Source organism: Fonsecaea multimorphosa, assembly GCF_000836435.1.
Source record: "Fonsecaea multimorphosa CBS 102226 unplaced genomic scaffold supercont1.1, whole genome shotgun sequence".
Classification (NCBI taxonomy): domain Eukaryota; kingdom Fungi; phylum Ascomycota; class Eurotiomycetes; order Chaetothyriales; family Herpotrichiellaceae; genus Fonsecaea; species Fonsecaea multimorphosa.
Window position 1 is genome coordinate 2,193,374 of NW_015971635.1, and position 19,798 is coordinate 2,213,171.

At 51.0% G+C, this 19,798-nt stretch overlaps 8 protein-coding genes across 8 annotated transcripts; 5 read left to right on the forward strand and 3 right to left on the reverse strand.

Annotated features, from left to right (window-relative positions):
- Positions 1-284: 284 nt before the first annotated feature.
- On the forward strand, positions 285-737 carry Z520_00822 (uncharacterized protein; the record flags this gene model as incomplete). The annotated part of the gene is made up of 2 exons (XM_016771342.1): positions 285-342; positions 511-737. The coding sequence occupies 2 exons, from the start codon at positions 285-287 to the stop codon at positions 735-737; spliced, it is 285 nt and encodes a 94-aa protein (XP_016638252.1).
- Positions 738-997: 260 nt separating this feature from the next.
- Z520_00823 (uncharacterized protein) lies at positions 998-3,336 on the reverse strand (the record flags this gene model as incomplete). The annotated part of the gene is made up of 2 exons (XM_016771343.1): positions 998-1,970; positions 2,021-3,336. The coding sequence occupies 2 exons, from the start codon at positions 3,334-3,336 to the stop codon at positions 998-1,000; spliced, it is 2,289 nt and encodes a 762-aa protein (XP_016638253.1).
- Positions 3,337-3,735: 399 nt separating this feature from the next.
- On the forward strand, positions 3,736-5,904 carry Z520_00824 (uncharacterized protein; the record flags this gene model as incomplete). Its single annotated transcript, XM_016771344.1, has 1 exon — positions 3,736-5,904. The coding sequence occupies one exon, from the start codon at positions 3,736-3,738 to the stop codon at positions 5,902-5,904; it is 2,169 nt and encodes a 722-aa protein (XP_016638254.1).
- Positions 5,905-6,096: 192 nt separating this feature from the next.
- On the reverse strand, positions 6,097-6,819 carry Z520_00825 (uncharacterized protein; the record flags this gene model as incomplete). Its single annotated transcript, XM_016771345.1, has 1 exon — positions 6,097-6,819. The coding sequence occupies one exon, from the start codon at positions 6,817-6,819 to the stop codon at positions 6,097-6,099; it is 723 nt and encodes a 240-aa protein (XP_016638255.1).
- Positions 6,820-7,199: 380 nt separating this feature from the next.
- Z520_00826 (uncharacterized protein) lies at positions 7,200-14,231 on the reverse strand (the record flags this gene model as incomplete). Its single annotated transcript, XM_016771346.1, has 10 exons — positions 7,200-8,505; positions 8,529-9,011; positions 9,087-9,307; positions 9,366-9,647; positions 9,698-10,635; positions 10,666-10,823; positions 10,918-11,562; positions 11,616-13,174; positions 13,230-14,010; positions 14,095-14,231. 10 exons carry the CDS (start codon positions 14,229-14,231, stop codon positions 7,200-7,202), a joined length of 6,510 nt encoding a protein of 2,169 aa, XP_016638256.1.
- Positions 14,232-14,991: 760 nt separating this feature from the next.
- Z520_00827 (uncharacterized protein) lies at positions 14,992-16,274 on the forward strand (the record flags this gene model as incomplete). Its single annotated transcript, XM_016771347.1, has 2 exons — positions 14,992-15,168; positions 15,222-16,274. The coding sequence occupies 2 exons, from the start codon at positions 14,992-14,994 to the stop codon at positions 16,272-16,274; spliced, it is 1,230 nt and encodes a 409-aa protein (XP_016638257.1).
- A 1,012-nt stretch (positions 16,275-17,286) lies between these two features.
- Z520_00828 (uncharacterized protein) lies at positions 17,287-17,502 on the forward strand (the record flags this gene model as incomplete). The annotated part of the gene is made up of 1 exon (XM_016771348.1): positions 17,287-17,502. One exon carries the CDS (start codon positions 17,287-17,289, stop codon positions 17,500-17,502), a length of 216 nt encoding a protein of 71 aa, XP_016638258.1.
- Positions 17,503-18,076: 574 nt separating this feature from the next.
- Z520_00829 (uncharacterized protein) lies at positions 18,077-19,669 on the forward strand (the record flags this gene model as incomplete). The annotated part of the gene is made up of 1 exon (XM_016771349.1): positions 18,077-19,669. One exon carries the CDS (start codon positions 18,077-18,079, stop codon positions 19,667-19,669), a length of 1,593 nt encoding a protein of 530 aa, XP_016638259.1.
- Between the last annotated feature and the right edge of the window lie 129 nt (positions 19,670-19,798).

Consider the following 19,798-nt stretch of genomic DNA (forward strand, 5'->3'; position numbering starts at 1 on the left):
GTCGAGGCCCTGAATGGCATACTTGGTGGGTGGGAGGTAACTGCGGTGCCTGCATCGCGTCAAGGCCGTAGATCACCCCTCCTTGAACCCTGAGATTCAGCTCAAGAAGTAGGTAGAAAAAGGTACCCTTCACCCCGCCCTCACAGTCTACAATCCGTTCTCCATTTCTCTACCAGCTTCTCTCCCAGCTACCCATTACCCTCCTACCAAGTACTTCGCTCACAGTCCTTGGACTGTACAGATTTCCACCCAGGTTCGACCTACTTTCATCGCCATCACCGAAAATGGACAGCATTCGAGCAAAGCTCAAGCGTCGTCTCAGCCACAAAGACAAAGAACCAAGTATGTTCATGAATTCCTTGTCGTCTTCTCTTGGGTCCTCCCACAGTTTTTACTACAAAGCTTGAGATCGACGGTCTTGCGCTCAACCAATTCCTTTTCCCTTGTCGTGCACTGTTCATCATGCTTTCCATGCAGTTCATGGCAATTCCCAGCTAACAATGTGTCCAGTAAACTTTGACGAGCATGATTCGGCCGATGAAGAAACCATGGACTATGTCACCAAAGAGGCCGATGATGCAGAGAAAGAAGGCCACGACGCAGGCAAGCCAGGAAGCTTCTTGAACCGATTGATCCTGCATGGCAACAAAAAGACCGAAGATCAACTCGCTCGCGAACAGGCAGCAGCGGCAAACCCATCGACCGGCGGTGCTGACAGACACGTCACTCAACAATGAGCATGTTGGGTGACACAAAGACCGGCTAAACCTCAAGTCTCTCAAATGAAGCATCGAAATTGATATTAGTGGGAAGAAGGCATTGATACATGGTAGCACATTAGCAACACAATGGACATTATCCACTGCTCTACACCCTTTTTGATGTACATGGTGACCTCTTTACTTCCGTCGACGATTTCTCCAGGCCTTGTAGAGTGACCAACAGGGTTTTAAAAATGTCTGCTCAGACACTGCGGTGTTCCTAGAGGCCACAATATTCATCCGTGCGCCACGTTGTAGGGCTGTGAAGGCGGAGAATCCTCGAACTCAACGGCTGGATAGCTCCGAATCCAGTCCATAGGAAGGGCCTCGGCTTCTTCTGGTTGCTCCAATTGAGATCCTTGATTTGCTGGAGCACTTTCTTCGGTCTCGATTTGAGGAAGGGCGAACCTCTTTTTGTATGACAAAACTCTCTTGCGTAGGTCGGGGTTTGCAGAAAACTCGAGGAGACAGGTGTTGATTCGGTCCTCTACCAGCTCTTTGGCGTATACAGCCATTTCCCTGTCCTTGAAGATACCCAAAAATCGGTAACTGAGCCAGAGGTACAGGACTAGGGACTTGTGGAGGTCTTCTAGGCTGACCAGATATGCTCGGTCTCCCGAGATCGGCTTTTCAAGAACCTCCAATCGAACTTCAGGTACGTCGACGACCGTCACCTGTCTGCGCTCTGCCACACATCTCGCAAAGGCTCGCATCACCTCGTCCATTGCTTGCGAGGCTGTAGTGGCCGGTGCTGCCGTCAACATGATGCGTTGGGTCATGGTCAACCCTCGGACAGATTCGATCACTCGAGAAATTCGACTTTGATCTCGAATACTGCATACTCGAAATCGCGGATGCGTGGCAGCTTTCCCGCACAGACGCCTCAGGATATATTCGAAGGGAATCCCTTTGGGTAAACGACCCTCGAGTTCCTCCATGGCCTCGGCGGGTGGAAGCATACCGGCTCTTTTAATCGGTGCAGCTTCTGATTCCATAGCAGCCCGCACGAGAGGTAAATCCTCGTCATTGAGAGTCGTGACCAATCCCACATTGGACTCTGAAGCAGCTGCGGTGTTATGCATGGCCTGATGTGCATTTCGAAAACGCCCAGCTCGACCACCAATCTGTTTGATCTGAGGCGTGGACAGTCGCACAATCGAAGTCCCGTTGAATTTCGAAACGGTATGAAAGACAATGCGTTTCACGCTCCTGATCAGACGTTAGTTTGGGCTTTCTGGGATCCCCCAAAGTTATCTTACAGATTCAATCCCATACCAATAGCATCGCTTGCCACCAAGAAGTCGTAGTCGTTGTTGGGATCATTGAACAGAGCGGCTTGCTGCGCCCGGGTTTCGGGAGGAAGACTTCCGTATACGATGGCACAACGACGACCTGTGTCCATCTCAATTTGCTTCTTTAGCGCGTGTATATTTACCACCGAGAAGGCCACAATGCAGTCACCCTTGCGCAGATTTTTGAGGTCTCCTCGCAAGCTCTTTGTCATAACCTTGAGCGGATTCAGCCTCTTGTACTCATGCACATGAAGTATATCACCAGTGGATGCCGTCAGCTCCCGAATAAGTGGAAGCACACGAGTCTCCCCACAAATGTGGACTTCCTTTGCATTGGCACCGAGCAAAGCTCGAGTCCAGGCCCAACCTCGATCCTGGTCAGCCACCATCTGCACCTCGTCAATTACAGCAACCTCAAACCGTGCCGAGATATCGACCATTTCGACAGTTGAGGCGCGTAGCTTCGTATTGGGATCATCCTCCAGCCTGACATCGTCTCCAGTGACAAGGTCACAAGGGACGCCCTTCGCTTTGAACCTTGAGTACACTTCATGTGCTAATAGCCGTAGAGGGCCTGCGTAGAACCCGTCCCCGCTCTCTTCGAGACGTTTCAGAGCATTGTAGGTTTTCCCCGAATTGGTAGGCCCGATGTGCAAATGGACGTCTCTTTGCACTTGTCGAGCATTGGTATACCACTCTGTGGGGAACTGCAAGTCATCGAGCGCCGAACCTTCCTTCGGAGCATCTTGTGCCCTTCTCCAAAGGACGTAATCGATGAAGCCAAAATGTAGCACTCTCGGGAGTTCAGTCTCCCATTCGCCCAACTGAGCACGACCAATATCAGATATCAGTCCGTCAAAATCCGCACTCCCGGAGTCGCCCTGCGGAGCTATTGTATTCTCGAGCTGTTCTCTAAACGCAGGCCAGTACGTCCCACAAGGATCAAGCGCGGCAAGTTGTGTAACTTCTGATTCTGCTGCTACTTTTGTGGACTCCAAGCGTTTCTTCAATCTTGACAAGCTAACACGAACACGGTTGTAACTTGCGTCGGGTGAGATCTGGAGTGTCTCTGGGGCGGGACGCCGACTTGGCCGGCGAGCCTTTGAAGACTCAGAGAGAGCGGATCTTGCAGTGGGAGAGGATTTATGATGTTGTCGGTCTGTCTGACCAGTGGTGGTAGAGAAGCTGCGGATATTGCCATAACATCGCTTCGGCGCTGATGCAAAGAAGGCTCGGAATGAACAGAAGAGGCATTGCGCTCGACGGGTTGAAGGAGTCAACATGCCCGTGCAAATGCCGGCAGCTTTATAGAAAACTCCCAGGACGATACCGAGGACTGAGAGTATGAGATCGCACCCGCCTATACGAGCTTCCTTGAATTACTATACAGAACTAGGGGAGGAGGGAACGCCACTGTCTTCATGATCATTGGGAAAAGTTGGTGACATATTCAGCCTGATCACGTGGCTTACTTGCTTGGGCGAGGCTGAAGTGCGGCCCAATTTCACCCGCCGCAGCCTGCGACAAAGTATCCCAACCCCACAGCAGTCCATCGGCGCACGCACATATGAAACGGGAACGTCATGTTCAGCATTTAATGAACGTTGCATACAGAGTCTCAGAATCCTCCAAGCACAGGAGCATGTAAACAAGACCTTTGGTTCTGATTCCTTGTGCCGACCATGGCAACCTCCATCCTCGAGATCCAACGCAATATCATATTAGGCACGATTCGGGCCACCAGCGGGCGAGATTGGAAAGTCTTAATCTTGGATGAGCAAAGCAAAAGGGTTGTGTACAACGTCTGTAAAGAGGACGATATCCTAAATGCCAACATAACCAACATCGAACTTCTTGAGGATCGCAGGCAGACCCTCTCCGACACGGATGCGATCTACCTCCTTACCCCTCTACCGCATATAGTCGAAAGCCTCAAGGCTGACCTCAGTCGAAAGAGATACCGACGTGCTCACCTTATCTGGACTTCGCAACTGCCAGGGAGTCTTGGGGAAGAGCTGTTCCGCTCAGAGTCCCGAGCACGGTTGATCATTGAATCTCGGACATTGAACATCGAGTATTTTCCGCGCGAATGCAACCTGGTCACATTTCGAGAACCATGGAGTTTTCACGTACTCTTCCACCCAGCTTGCGACTCGTTGGTTAAGGACCACTTGGACAGCATAACCCAGAAAATCGTGTCAATATGCGTGTCTCTGGGCGAATACCCCCTAATCCGGTTCTACAAGCCGAGAGAGCATCAGAGACATGCTGCCGATGTTTTGTGCTATCATCTTGCCAGCTTCGTACAGAGTGCGCTGGACGAATATGCTCGTGATCCACGAAACGACTTTCCTCCCCAGAACCCTGGCAACCGGCCACGAGCGGTTCTACTAATCACAGACCGGTCCATGGATCTGATGTCGCCGTTCGTCCATGAATTAACTTATCAAGCCATGGCAATGGATCTCTTGCCGATAAGAGATGACGAGGACAAAATAACGTACAGAAACGTCATCAGGCGAGGCCAGCCGGATCAGGAAGAAAAGGATGTAGAGATATCAGAGAAAGATAACCTCTGGGTCGCTCACCGACACATGCACATGAAAGATCTCCTCGTGCAACTGAGCGAAGAATTTAGAAAATTCCAAGCCAAAAATCCCCAATTTGCCGACAACGATGGACAACCTGCGAGTATCAACACCATCAAGGACATGTTGGCAGGACTGCCAGAATTCCAGGAAGGCAAGGAAGCCTTCTCACTTCATATCGACATGGCTGAAAAATGCGCAAAAATCTTTGCGGACCGTAAGCTCCTGGATGCGGTCTCTGTTGAGCAATCTCTTGCCACGGGCCTTGACGAGGAGAACAAGAAACCGAAAAATCTAGCAGATCAGGTTGTCCGACTGCTTGATGATGACAGTATCGTCCATGAAGATCGGGTCCGACTGTTAATCTTATACATATTGTACAAAAATGGCATTCTCAGGGGAGACATCGAAAAGCTGCGGTGTCACGGCGAATTGTCGCCGATGGATGGGGAAATCATCTATAACCTGATAACTCTGGGTGCTAGGATTGAAAAGCAGTTGAAAGATGCGACGCCTGCCCCGCCGCCGTTGTTCCCGCCAAAGGTCAGAGATGTTGGAAATATGGAGGAAGTGAGTTTGTCACGATTCGAGCCGGCTCTGAGGTATATGCTCGAAGAACAATGCCAGGGTACGTTGGATATCAATGTATTCCCTCCGGTGAAGCCACATCTCAACGACCCAAACAGCCAAATGAGTATTCCACAGACCTCCCTGAGGAATACGGGCAAACCTACATGGGCTCAAACACGCTCTCAATCCAACAAGCCGCGCCAACGCATCATTGTGTTCGTGGCAGGCGGGGCGACGTACGCCGAAGCACGGGCGTGCTACGAGGTGTCTCAGATGGCTGGCAAAGAAGTCTTCCTCGCGTCGACCCACATGATAACACCTAAGACGTTCCTGCGGCAAGTGAGCCAACTGAGTACTGGACGAAGGCAACTGGATTTGCCAATGGACCGAGCCGCCCCACGGCTACCAGCATGGATGACGGAGCCTCCTCCACAGGCTCAGCAGCAACAACCTCGACCTCCACAACCAGCAAACGGCAGACCGCCTGACAAGGTCCGACCACCGACCGAAGCGATGGCAAACATGAATCTCGCTGGTAGAGGTCCACAGAATGGCGTGCGCCCTGGGGTGGGCACAGCTCCTACCCCGTCAAAACCATCACAACCTTACCAGTCGCCTTCTACTGACGGTGGCCATCACAAGTTGAAGAAAGACAAGGAGAAGAAACACCTAGGGTTGTTCAAGAAGCACTAGAAGCGCATGCTTGTATGATGGTGACTTAGCGTGGCGTCGGGAGGTGATGGACAAGAGGGGTTGACGGATGGTTGTTTATAGTCATGTAATCCCCCGTCTTGGTCACTGCATGGGAGAGGACCAAGTTCTGCTCCTAGGCCATTCGAGACCAGGCACCCTCAAGGTTCATCGAGTCGGATATGTTGGATCGTGTCAACTGTTGGGACCCAAATATTTCTCCAGATCCCGTCCGTAGAACAGCTGTCTCAACTTCGCGGCACGTTTCTTCGCCTCGCCGTCCATGAGCCGGACTTGTTTTGCGTCCAATTTCACGATCTTGTCCTCTTTCTTGAGGCTGTGCTTCTTCTTTCTTTTGAGCGCACTCATTTCGTCCTCGTCAGCGGTCTCACGCAGACCCACAGTATCGTTCTTCTCCTTCGTCTTAATCGGCACTCTGATCCCCTCTTCTCTTGCACCCAGCCCTCTCCGAGAATCGGGATCCCAGCCATAGGTCGACAGATAACGGAGACCGACGCGATCGCGGTCAAGGTCGGACGGCGGGTGAGAGTGTTTCAGGCATACTTGGTGCGCGATCGAGGTCTCATGGTTTGCATTCGATAGTGCGTCGTCGTCGTCGGTGGACGAAATGGGTTGATTGCAGACGGCGCATATTATGCCTTGAGGAGCCTGGTGGCCTGCTGCGCTTGAGTCTTCTTCTTCTGGATTTTCACGAGCGTCACCATCATCCTGCGGGAGAACAATGGCTAAGTATCGGGACGCGGCGCTTGTCGAGGAGGTTGACGGTTTCGATGTAGGTAATAATTGTGAATCTGAAGTTGATGCGGGGACGAAGTTGATCTTTTTGCGTCTAATGCCGGCGCCGAAGACGCGCTGGTCTTGGAGCGGTAGGTAATAGTCTTCATCCGTGTCTGCCATGAAGGCACGAGAAGATCTTTTGACAGAGTCGTTGTGCTGGGACTACTGCTTAGGAAATTTGGGGTATTTTCAAAGGGAACAATATCGGGGCGTTGTGGCGTCATTGCCATGTGAGGTGGCACACGGTGGCTTTCAGGCACCCGCCGCCTGCGATAGGCGGACTGAGCAGAGTTTCCTCCTCTGCCGAGTTTGACAGCCAGTGCCCCCAATCTGCCAGGGAGGATCTGTTTACTACGACGCCAACGACTTCTCTATTGCCATCAGTACTACATATGTACACGATCCCCCACTCTCGGTCGCCTTCCACCGGGTGACAACTTGCCGCTTTGTATACACAAACAACTGAAATTCCCAGCATCTCACCGTATGGCTCCTGGCGCTTAGCAAAGGTGGATGTCTTGAGGGGGCTTCTTAAACAATCCAGATTTCTGGTTCGCGGCACCGTGCATGATTCCGTGGATATAGCACTCACCGAGATGCCGGTAACAATTAGGATGTTTCTTTCCCTTGTCGATAACAAAGGGAACTGCGCTGCCCAAGAACAAGGCGACTCGGCTACCTTTTCGCGCTGCTCCGGGGACAATTCCAATGTAGCCCTTTTCAGTCCTACACACCTTGGCGTCGACGAACCTTTGAGCAAATTCCTCTGCAGTAAGAAGAAAAGGCCACATCATCTTCCTCAATTCCTGGGGTCGGAAGAAAAACTGCTTCATTTTCGCAACCGAGCGCATCTTGGCAACTTCGACGTTCCAGTCACTGGGGTCATTGTCCATCTGCAAGAACTCGGCCAAAGCCTCATAAGAGACGCGGAAACCGCGGAAATCGACCTCGTTCCAGCTCCCGGATGGTGGATCAAGGGCGTCCCCTATGGGGACTTTCCAGAATAGATCTTTCGGGTTGTCCTTGGTGGGATATGTGTTGACACGCTCGATGAAACGAAAGACTTCTTTGAGCCATCTGGTTCGGTCTCCTGCTGCAAACGAGATCTCTCCCACTTCAGCGATTCCATCGACATCATAAGCGGTGGCAGTTAATATAGAACCATTTTGTGGTGACACCCTGATGGTATCCTTTCGATGAGAACACGCACTGAATAGTCCGGATCTGCTCTTCCAGGTAGTGATGGTCCTCGGATAGGTGGTCGTCACCCAGTTCGGCACCCACGAAGGAAAACGAGCATCGGCTTCCAAATTGGTGGCCCCGGCATGGTACAAAAGCTCCATTCCTCGCCCACGTCGGACAAAGACCGCTGCATATTTACTCACGACGGTCTCAAGCGGTGCGGCGTAGTCTGGGTCGAGGCCAGAATCATCTGCGTCACATGCCAACCCAAGAAAGGCAAAGAGTTTGTCCCGCCGGCGTGAGGATCGAGTGTGTTCGAAGTCTTTGAGTAGTGAAAGCAGCTCCCGCTGGGCAGCGGTGTTGGCCTGGCTGCGATATGCACGCCTCAGTCCCCCCAGACTTAATACAGGCGCCATGGTCTTTTTAACCGACGCCATCAAAGCGGCATTTGACTTCTCTGCTTCCCTTGAGCATAAGGTGGCCGGGACATAAATGTCATCCCACTCAAACTTTCGGTTGCCGCATCGCAAGTCGATATGGCGCGCAAGAACAAGCTCTTGGATTATCCAGACCCGATGAAACCAATCGCGTCGAAAAAACTTCTTTATAACGTCCCACACTGGACTGTCCGCCGAGGGAAGACTTACTAAAGCACCTCGATTCGAGGCTTCGCAGTCCTTTTGATCTTGCAGAGCCAGTCGATTGCAAAATTGCTCTGATCTGCTTCATTCCCCAACCATGCGCACACACGCATGGCCGACTTGTAGATTTTTGACATCAAACGCACCTGGTGGCCTTTCTCTATATCATTGTCCTGATCGATACAGATAGCATCAGCCCATACCAGGATGGAGTGTTTTTCTTCTCGCAGCTGTTTCAGGGCGAAGTAAAGTGAAGCAGTGATTCGTAAAGCGTAACCTTCGATGGCGAGAACGTAGGGTTTTAAGCTATTGCCCCAGACATAGGATAAGGCTGTAAAGGGATATCTTTGCTTGGTGTCCTCGAGTGAAACACGTTCCAACTTCCCTTTCAGTGCTTTCAAACCACGTCCTGGATGAAGCCTCAACAAGCGCATGAAGGCACCTTTTTCAAGAGGCTCATATTTGTACTTCCGTTCATCGTCCAGGACCCTTCTCCGTTCCCACAACTCGCCCGAATCCCGTACGTACGATGTGAGGAACTGGAGAAATGGAGGGGCGGAGAACCCCATCTCGAAGTGTTTAAACAAGAGATTTGGTGAAGCAAGCTGGGTTTTGGCAATATAAGAGCCGTTTTGCGCGTATATCTGGATCTCACCGGCGGCATACATGCGCCATGGATCTATGAAGAATGACGCGCTGGCGGTTGACTCCATGTCATACACTCTTACAAGTATGATGACTTGAGACGGTCGTTTGTCCTCAGGTAACAACCGATACCTTCGAATCTAGATATTCAAGGCATTTAATGTAGGAACTGATCGACACTATCGGGTAGAAGCTTACCATTTCCATCTCATCTGCCCTGATTGTGAACAGAGACTCTTGCCCTCCGTTTGTAGTTTTCACAAAGATGTGGAAATTGGGGTAGTCCCCATTCCTCCTGAATCCGGAACCGGACTGGATGAGGAATTCTGTCATGGCTGATCCATCGGAAAATGTGAACGTGGCCGTAGACTGCTTCTCTGTCTGGAAAGATGTATGTCCTGCCTCGCGGCGGTATCGACTAGTCCAGTGAGTGTCTGGATCATATCTTCTTCCAAGATACCTCTTGAAGAGCTGAGAGACCTGGTCCCATTAGTGAAAGTTGCTTCCGTGGTTACCGTAGAAAAGCTTACATAAAGCTCTCCTAGGAATTCGGTGTGACTATCGACCTTGTAGGCTGGCTCCACCGCAAGAAAGACGGTGCATTCTCCTGAACGGGAAATTTGCGCTCGACCTGGGAGTACAATTCCTCCAAGTGGTTGGTCTGAGAAATTTTCGGGAGGGAGTTCCTCACAATTTGTGACATAGATGTAGTTAGGGTAGCCAACAATTCTTGGATGTTCCAAAGCTTCAATGCCGTGAGAACCACCCCTCGCCACTGCTTTGCGTTTCCGTCTTGAGGATTCTCCTCGAGGCAGGACATATTCTCCCGTCGTGGGAGCATCAACAAGGGGAACATAATTGGGCCGCCTTGACGAGCTTTCTTTGGGCAATGTTGAACCGACTGGCTTCGACTTCGACATGATATTTTCACCATTCACCGATCGCTTTGTTGAAGCTGCTGGTCTCGTTCTCTGTTCATTCAAATCTTGATTATCCGTAGGGTTGACATCCGGAAGATCTTCCCAGGACTGCCGCTGCATCCCGAGCTCGTCAATGTCAATTTTCACCTCATCGTGGATGATACTTTTCAAGGGTGGCTCCTCGTCTTCCTGCTGTCCTTCATCGGCCCCGGCCCCAACCCACTTTTCCTGAAATCTACGAGGGGTTCCACGAACTTGTGCCTTTTCAGCACTTGCCGAGCTCTGTTCGTTCGCCGAAGCTTTCCCCTCATTGTGTTGTGCAGCAGGATAGGGCGAAGCTCCAGCTTGCGATGGTATCTTTTCTCTTTTCTCTGGAATTCCACGGCGGTTGAGAGTATCCTCGATGATGGTGGAGCTCGCTTGACCCATAATGTTGAGTATCAACGCCTCGCAATCCTGAACACCGCAGAAGGCGGCCAGTTGCTCTGCTAGCTCTAGTGGGGGGCATGATAAGCCGTCTCGGAGGTATATCCTCAGCCTGTCTGTCTCTGTCGGAGGCACAAGCAGCGCTTGCAGACGAGTGTCGAGGTAAGTGCTTTCTTGATGGGTTACGCCTGACGTAGGATTCTTTGTCTCGATGTCCCATCCTCCGAGGATGCTGTCCGCGTGCCAAATTTCCACATTCTCCAAATGGTGCAAAATTTGTTGCCTTTCTCGTACTGTTTCTGGCATCAGGCTATTGAGGATAGGGGATCGTTAATACCTCATGCAACGGAACTGAACAAAATAGCTGGCCAGATCTATTTGAGACGTCTAATGAAGGGACTTACCGGTCAAGAAATTTTGCTTTTTCACGATACAACATATCGGTCTCCGTGCCTCGTGCCTTACCTCCCTCAATTTTGTGTCTTTCTTTTGCAACCTTCGACAGTAGCCTCCCTTTTAAGTTCAGTATACCTAGCAGTCGCAGGATCGCCTGCACGTCTTCCACTGCGAAAGCGAGCAAAGACACCCGAGCTTGAAAGCACTGCCGAAGGTGTGCTTGATCGGCGATGTACCATTCAGATTCGGCGGTGCCGGAGGAGAGCTCGTCAAAGCCCATACTGGAATCACCTCCTTCATCAAGCGGAAAGATATTTAGAGCGAGAAGACTCCGTATTGCGTCTGTGGCTTTCACAGATACTGGATCCGGTAAAAGCTTGCTAAGCTCCTTGAAAATGCCAGCGATGTGGGCCAGAGGAAGTGAAGGTGTGATGGCTTTAGCTTCCAATACCAAAGTCTCGAATCCAGCATCATTGACTTTGAGGTATTTCACAAAGAGTATTCTGTGGTCTGGATGGATTTCGCTGAGCTTGTGTGACTGCATTAGACATATGGGCCCTGTCCACACGCATTTGTTCAGATTGACCCAATTTGGAAGGTCATTCATTGAGGAACTCGGTATGTAAACGAGATTTTCGTGCACAAACGTGTCACTGCTCTAGGTGAGTATCTGGTTGTTTTGTCATAGGGTCGATGGGTAACGTACAACACGAGGACCGGATTGTCTTCACATTGACCCTGAATTCGTTCATATAGCCAACGAACGAAGTCGACTGAGACCTTACGACCTTGGATTCTCCTTAGGATACCAAGATAAGTGTTAAGATCACGGTTGACAGTTACTCCAAACACTTTTAGAAAAGTCCATCCGTCATCTTGCGGGTTTGGAATGTCGAGTATTGGTGGGAGGAACGTGTATTCTGAGCGGAACTCCTCTGGCATGAAATAGCCTGTAGATGTGGCTTTCAGATCATGCTGGCTGCCATCGCGACAATCAACACGAACCGATGACAACTCAGATCGCACGGCACTGAGCTGGGTCTGGGAAATATACTCAGAGTATAGCGGCCAGTTCTGCTTGAGGAGCACCAAGAACTGCCGGGAACTGCACTCCTTAAGGATATAGCGAAAGTCGTTTGACAACTCTGGATGGATGATGTTGCCTGAAGTCTTGACAAGACGGGGGATCTTCCAGAGTCCAAGTGTTTTGCGCAGCCAAGTTCTCCACGACAGAAATTCTTCTGATGCAATTCCTTTGTCATAGCTCTGGTTTAAGAAAGGAAACTCCTTTCTGTCCAGATATCGTGATGCGGAGTATTTCTCGTTCTCGTCTGTATCAACATATACCTCCTGTGAACGACATATTCCTCCAGTCGTCGTGACGACCCAAAAATGATCGATTGGGTTCGTCCACCCCGATTTGAAGAGAAAATGCGCTTGGGATAGTAACTCGCATAGGGGTGTCTTTGGCCCCGATAAGTCATTCAAGTGCTTCTTCAAAATCAGTTTTTGGATAAAAGGGTTGGTAATTTGCTTGATCCCAAGGAGTGCGTAGAGTTGTTGACAATTGTGATCCTTTGAGATATCCCGGTGTACCTCAAATACCTCAATACCTGCTGGGATAGAATTGTCTGGGCTGCTTCCTGGAAAGAATATATTGCTGGCCGATGCTGCCACCCGGCGACCGTTGCTCAACAGAATAAGGTTGAGATCGGATATTTTCCGTTTGAAACGCGTGGTCAATGGCAACAGGGCTCTCGCTATGTTGGAATGCCATGCTTCCGGCATGGCAGCATTGCGGCCGGAAAGGAAGCCTCGGAGGTCATCAAGAAACTCTTCATCGGATAGTGTGGTGACTCCAATGTCCCTCAGCCGTTTGATGTCAGATGCCGAGTACTTGTGGGAAAGGTATTTCGATTTTGTCGCTGCACTTGAAATCAAAGGGACGTTGTTCTCATCTCTGAAACATCTCGGAACATATCTGACAGTGGTCGGTGTCTTCAGCTGACCATCTTCGGTCTCAATGATGGCCATTTTTAGAAGTCTGACGGCTAACGCAGTACGGAATTTCCAGAAGAAGTCGAATGTATTTGGACCGCTTGGTAAGTATCTAGGCCAGGTATAGCGAAACGCCGTGCCGTGTAAATACAGAACAGCTTTCAAGAAAGCATCCAGGATGGCTTCACGAAGCGCGAGGTTCCATTGGGACGAGCTGTCAATATCCCCGCGATTCGCGATGAGCAGAAAGTCGGCGTGAATGAGAAACTGTCGTCTTGTAAGCATGCAGGTAAGATAGGACGAACAGCAGCCACATAATTACCGTGAAACCATAATTGCGTATTGGAAGGAATGCATATACTTGCTGTTGCTCAAGTTCGGTCTCTGGAGCATCGTTGTGCGGAAATGCCAACAAGATAGCAGACATCTCGCGCCCACGGCGTTTCTGCTCGTCGGGCAATGAAGTAGCAATGTGCTGATGAACCAAGTAAGTCACAGACTTATCACCGTAACTCAAGGTTGTAGTTCGCAGAGCTTCATCGCCACTTTGATCATCAATGCGGCTTAGAGTGATTTCCCAGTTGTGGTCATCCGGAGGCGAGACAGTAACATGAATTTGCTTCAAGTTTCTCAGAAACAATAAGCATCTCGGGTCCATTGATCTCATTTCGTCGACCAAATCCGTCTGGCCACGCCTGTCACGTAGGTGTAATATTACCGAGGTGAAGCCAGGAAGTACCTTTGCCGGAAACGCGTCGCACTCAGGAGTGATCATGCCAAGGTTTGATTTCGTCCTGTCGAATTTGAACGAGTAGTAGCCAGACAGTATCGAGACAACGTCGGCGATTTTGAAGACGGACTTGAATCCGATCCCCTTTTCACCTATTTTATTTCCAGAGTTCGACTTTGTGGTCCGACCAATTCTGCAAAGTGCCTCGACGTCGCGCCTAGTAAATCCTACCTCGTTGTAGTCCAAGCGGAGACGTTCATCCAAGTAGCTGATCAACATTCGAGGTGTCGGTGTGTCGTATGCACAATCATCGGCATTTTGTATCAATTCCAACAAGAAATGTGTTGATTTCTCGTAGAGCCCTTCGGCGAGGCTGGGAGGTGGTTGAGTTAGCCGCTTGTCTTCATGCTCCAAGCATCCAGGCCGGAGGTGAAAGGGATATGCATAGGAATATTACATCGAGATAGACGCCTCGAGATCCTCAAGATTGGCGCTTGTGATGTTTTGTATCCCATCATTGTCAACCCCCCGAGTTCTGCGGATTTGCTTGATGTGTTCGTCGGCTTCCTCGCACGAATAAGGTCGCTCATCCATCTGGGATGGGAATGAGGCTGAATAGTATGATACAACTGATTCCTGAATTGCGCTACAGCCGACTCAGTATTTGAGCAACACAGTGGAGAGAAGGCAGCCATCTTGTCATGAGTTTAGAAACGGCGACGTGGCAAGGCAGCTAGAAGGCAGCCATGCGACAGCCTCATGTTCCCGTAGCCTTGACATGGAACGCGCTAACGGGGGCACGGTGGCGCCCAACACGGTAGTAAAGGATTTCAGCTACATAAGGCGCACTCTGAAGGGAACCTCCCGGGCGAATTGATGATATAGCGTGTAACACGGTGGCGCAAGATATTGAGGCTGTGTTGAGGTGAACTCCGATAGGTGCTCCGTGCCTTCTGCATTAGCGATGAAGAGAAGGTGGACAACTCGAAGTTGAGGAATAGGAATTAGGAGCGAGGAGGTGACCAGTGTTGAGCCACTACCTACTAGTGTCTTGGCACCTGGGTGGCACCCATTACGCAGCGAGGCAGACCAGGTATCTTACGGGAGAAGATGGCTGTCAAAAAACATCACTTCCTAGGTACAACCTCTTCCCATCTCACAGCAAGGGTTCTCATCACCATCAGAACGCGGCAGTACACTCAGCCCTCCACCATACTCGAAACGGCAAGAGAAAATACTAGACCGTCTAAACCGGAAGCGGCTATCTGGCAACAACTCTACTCTGGAATTTTGTTCTGTCAGGACCTCTGTTCAACTCCTCCATTTACCGCCGTTTAGAGCGACTCAGACAATAATGCCTATCCCTTTGCTGGCCGAGGGTTTCGGCAGAGGTCCTTCAAATATTCCTTATATCTGGACCGTCGCCAAAGCAGCAGCGGCAATAGGTGTCATTACGCTGTTGAAACTGTACTTTGGCGGAGCAAAATGTCGGTCAGAACGACTGATGCATGGGAAAGTGATAATAGTTACGGTAAGAGTATGGACCACGAAACTATCACATAAATTCTGACGCGCTCTGCGCAGGGAGGAACGTCAGGCGTAGGCGCCGCCGTTGTGCAAGAACTGGCCACAAGAGGAGCCCAGATTATCCTTCTAACCCATCATGCTCCCTCAGACCCCTTCCTCGTCGACTATATTGAAGACGTGCGGACCATGACGAACAATGAATTGATCTATGCCGAACAAGTCGACCTCTCTTCGTTACACTCCATCCGACTCTTTGCCACGAAGTGGGTGGATAACGCACCCCCTCGGAGATTGGACATGGTCATTCTCTGTGCCAATGTCATGACTCCTTTCTTCGGTACACCTCAGAAGACAATGGACGGGGTGGAAGCCGAGTGGATGATCAACTACCTCAGCACATTCCATCTACTAAGTATCCTCTCTCCCGCCATCCGCGCCCAACCTCCAGACCGAGACGTGAGAATTCTGTTCAGCGCATGCAGCAGCTACATTGGCGCAAAGTTGGACTTTGAAACCACGGACAAAGCCTCCAAAGCCGGAAGTGCTTCGTACGGACGAAGCAAGTTAGCAGTCATGACCTTTGCATATGCATTCCAAAAACACCTCGACGCCTATAAAAGACCAGACAAGGAACTCAACAATGCTCGAGCGTTGATAATCGACCCAGGTTACTGCCGCACGCCGGGCACACGTCGTTGGCTGTCGGGTGGTCTAATATGGGGCCTATTCCTTTACCTGATCACCTGGCCAATATGGTGGCTCATTCTCAAGTCCCCAATACAGGGCGCCCAGAGTTACCTGCTAGCCGCCATGGATGCCGAATATGGTCGAGGCGCAGGCGGAAAGATGATCAAAGAGTGCAGGCAGTACGAGCCATTGAGACCGGAAGTCAAAAACGAAGAAGTTGCAAAGAAGCTGTGGGAGTTCAGTGAAAAGCAGATCGAGCACCTGGAAAAGATAGGTGCTAAGAAGAGGGCTGCAGCAAAGAAGGAAACAGAACAAAACAAAAGCACCGAAAAAGTCGTTGAAGCAAATGATGTGTCCCCGTCTTCTGGTGGAAAGGCCGAGCCGGTACCGGGTTCCAGGAGGAGTCGAAAAGCAGCAAAATGAATCTTTCCACCGTATTCAGCCAGGCTCAACATACGAACATCATTTGGAAGATGGCGGTACCACTCGCTGGGTATGTCTGCCTTCTATTGTCTAGAAGAGTGCGACACAAATTGGCTTCCTCCAGGTTACGTTGCTCACCAAATACGAACTGGCTTAAGTAACAATCACACCTTGCATCTGTACGGTTGGTGCAACCAGAGCAGGATAAGATTTTGATGCCTAGTTGACAAGCCACAGCCAAGTCTTGTCCAAAGACCGGTCAATTGGTATCCTCTAAATACACTCCTGACCTAATCCGGGCTACCACCAGGTTTGACAAGCAAATACGACATACCGCAACGGGTGCGCTCTCTCACTAGATCCTGACCGTCCCTTGGTCGGATGGCAAAGGCAGAAAATGCCTCGACAATACTTCTTGGCTTCATCCAGTACGACAAGGATGAAGAAGTCGACTTAGATAACACAAATTATCAATCTACAGCGTTGCCTAACGGGCTCCATCCAGCTTACATTGAGTGGAAAAGCCATTTGAATGTTAAGCAGCCCTCAACCACTGCAGGGATAAGACATACAACAACGGACACAGCTTGGTAACACTCCAACGTTTATCTATTGAGTCAGCTTTCTGTTGTCGATTCATCACTTGCGATGGCTTCCAGGCCTGAAACAATCTCTGGTGGTTGTCTGTGCGGCTCTATAAGATACCAAGTGGTATTTCCAGAAAGCGTAGCGTGCCTAGCTAGTGTATGATGCTTGCTCCCGGCACGGTGTATAGCTCTAACTATACCCCCAGGCAGCCGCTTGTCAATGTACAAGGTGCCGCAAATGGACTGGAGCGTTGGTCTCCCATGATCTCCTCATTCACCCATCGCAACTTGTCGACGACATTACCATGTGCGCAACCTACAAAGAATACCGCTCGAGCGAAAAAGCTATCCGGTCTTTTTGTTCTCAATGCGGGAGCAGCCTCGCCTGGCGAAATGTTGACGTGGATGACATAATAGTTGTCATGATGGGAACTCTTAATGAAGAAACACTGATCGGCAAGAAAATCGAGGAAAGCGAGCAGGGTACCGAACTTGGCGTCAAGTTCCATCGAGAGGGCGGATTGTACAAGAAGCTCTGCACGCCGAACATGGGTAATCTGTTTTGGAACAATGTGGTTCCTGGGATCACTGACCACGATATCGGCGGGACCAAATTCTTGCAATCATTTCCGCAAGAATGATGTGAGAGCGGATCTGCCGTCGGATGTCCCATCAGTTGACAACTCTCATGCGCGACAATTCTCCAATACCGCCATAGAGATCAAGGCCCCAATCAGACAGGATAGCGCTTTTGGTTGAAATATCCGCCTTTTCCTCACCCACAAACTCGCAGACGACTTGGTTTCAGTACTGCCTTCTATTTGCAGCTTATTTCAGGCTGAGGAGATGGGCCATTTCATTGGGTCTCGCCTCCACCAAATACTCTGCGCTTTGCAGAACGATCCAATGAACGCATTCCCATTTCCTGGACCTGCCTCAAGCGAGGATGCCCGCCTCTACATGCTGCGGTGTTGATTCCGCTCCCCACAGAAACACCACGGAATGGGACAGCGTTATGGTTGGTGGTCACCATATCTCTCCACCTTCCCAGTGCCGTCCCCCTCACATCACAATTCCGGGGTGGATCTTTCGTTTGGGGGGTGATATATATCGGATCTCTCTGTTTTCAGTTTGCCGTCTCGTAGACCTTTCTTCTCTCGTTCTGTCGTTCTCTTTTTCTTTTGCTGCTCGCTCGCCATCCCTAGGGATATCAAGATGATCGATAAAACACTCCAATTCCTAGTGGGCCACGCTCAAGAATCACCTATAGCATTCGTGGCATATTTCGCAGCAGCTTCCGCCCTTCTGTATCTGCTGATCACCGAGATTCAGAGACACCAAGCACGCATCCCGGGATTCGATGGCCCATCGGGGCTGCCCATGATCGGTAACATCCATCAAATTCGCGTCAACGCCGCAGAGCAGTACCGACTGTGGTCCCAGAAGTACGGCCATGTGTACCAAATCATGCTGGGCAACATCCCCGTCATAGTGGTCAACGGCAGCAAAGCCGCGCGCGAGATCTTCGGGGCCAACTCCCAGGCACTGGCCTCCAGGCCAGAGTTCTACACTTTCCACAAGGTGGTAAGCTCGACGAGTGGGACGACAATAGGAACGTCTCCATTTTCGGAGTCTTTGAAGAGGAGAAGGAAGGGTGCTGCATCTGCGCTGAATAAACCGAGTGTGGCAACGTACATCCCGCACATCGACGTCGAGACACGGGATTTCTTAAACGAGTTCCTCACTTACGGAGACGGTGGACGGACACCCGTGGACCCGATGCCGATGATCCAACGCCTCTCGTTATCGTTGGCATTGACCTTGAACTGGGGCACCCGTATGGCGTCTCAAAACGACGAACTATTCGGCGAAATCACACACGTCGAGGAGGAAGTGTCTAAATTCCGTTCCACCACAGGCAATCTACAGGACTACATTCCGCTTCTTCGCCTGAACCCGTTCAACTTCGGGAGCGCCCACGCCCGCGACATGCGGCGCAGGAGAGACGTCTACCTGAAGAAACTGAACGATGACTTGGACGACCGGATGGCGAAAGGGATCCATCAACCATGCATCCAGGCGAACATCATCCAGGACAAGGAAGCGAAGCTCAACAAGGAGGAACTCATCTCCATCTCGCTCACCATGCTCTCCGGCGGGCTGGACACGCTGACGACGCTGGTCGCGTGGTCGATGGCCCTACTTGCGCAACGGCCCGAGATCCAACAAAAGGCTCTCGAGGAGATCCGCAAGGTCTACCCTGCGGACCAGATCCTGTGTGACGCGTACGACGACCAATCGATCCCTTACATCGTGGCCCTGGTCAAGGAGTTGCTGCGGTACTACACCGTCCTGCGACTCAGCCTGCCCCGCGCCACGGTCAAGGACGTCGTGTACAACGGACACACAATCCCCAGTGGGAGCGTCGTCTTCCTCAACGCCTGGGCCTGCAACATGGACCCGGAAGTGTGGACTGACCCCTTCACATTCCGGCCCGAGCGCTGGCTCGACGAGAACCCGGACGCCCCTCTTTTCACGTACGGTCTCGGGTATCGGATGTGCGCGGGCAGTCTGCTTGCGAACCGCGAGATGTACACCATCTACCTGAGGCTGCTCAGCGCGTTTGAGATCAAGGACGTCCGCCCGGCCGATGGGGGCACTGGCGTCGTCGACACGCACCCCGTCAAAGGCATCCAGGATGCTACGCAGCTGGTGAGCGTGCCGCGTCGGTATACCGTGCGGGTGGTGCCGAGGGATGAAGAGGTCTTGAGGAAGGCCTTGAATGAGTATGATGAAAAGCATTCTTGATTCTGGTCTGGTCTGGTCGAACAGTACATATTATTACCTGACATTGCAAATGCCGAGAGGGCAGGGTGGCTGTCGTGTCTAAGTCCCCATGGCAGCGAGTAAATATGCTTTTAACGGCGTCAATGCACG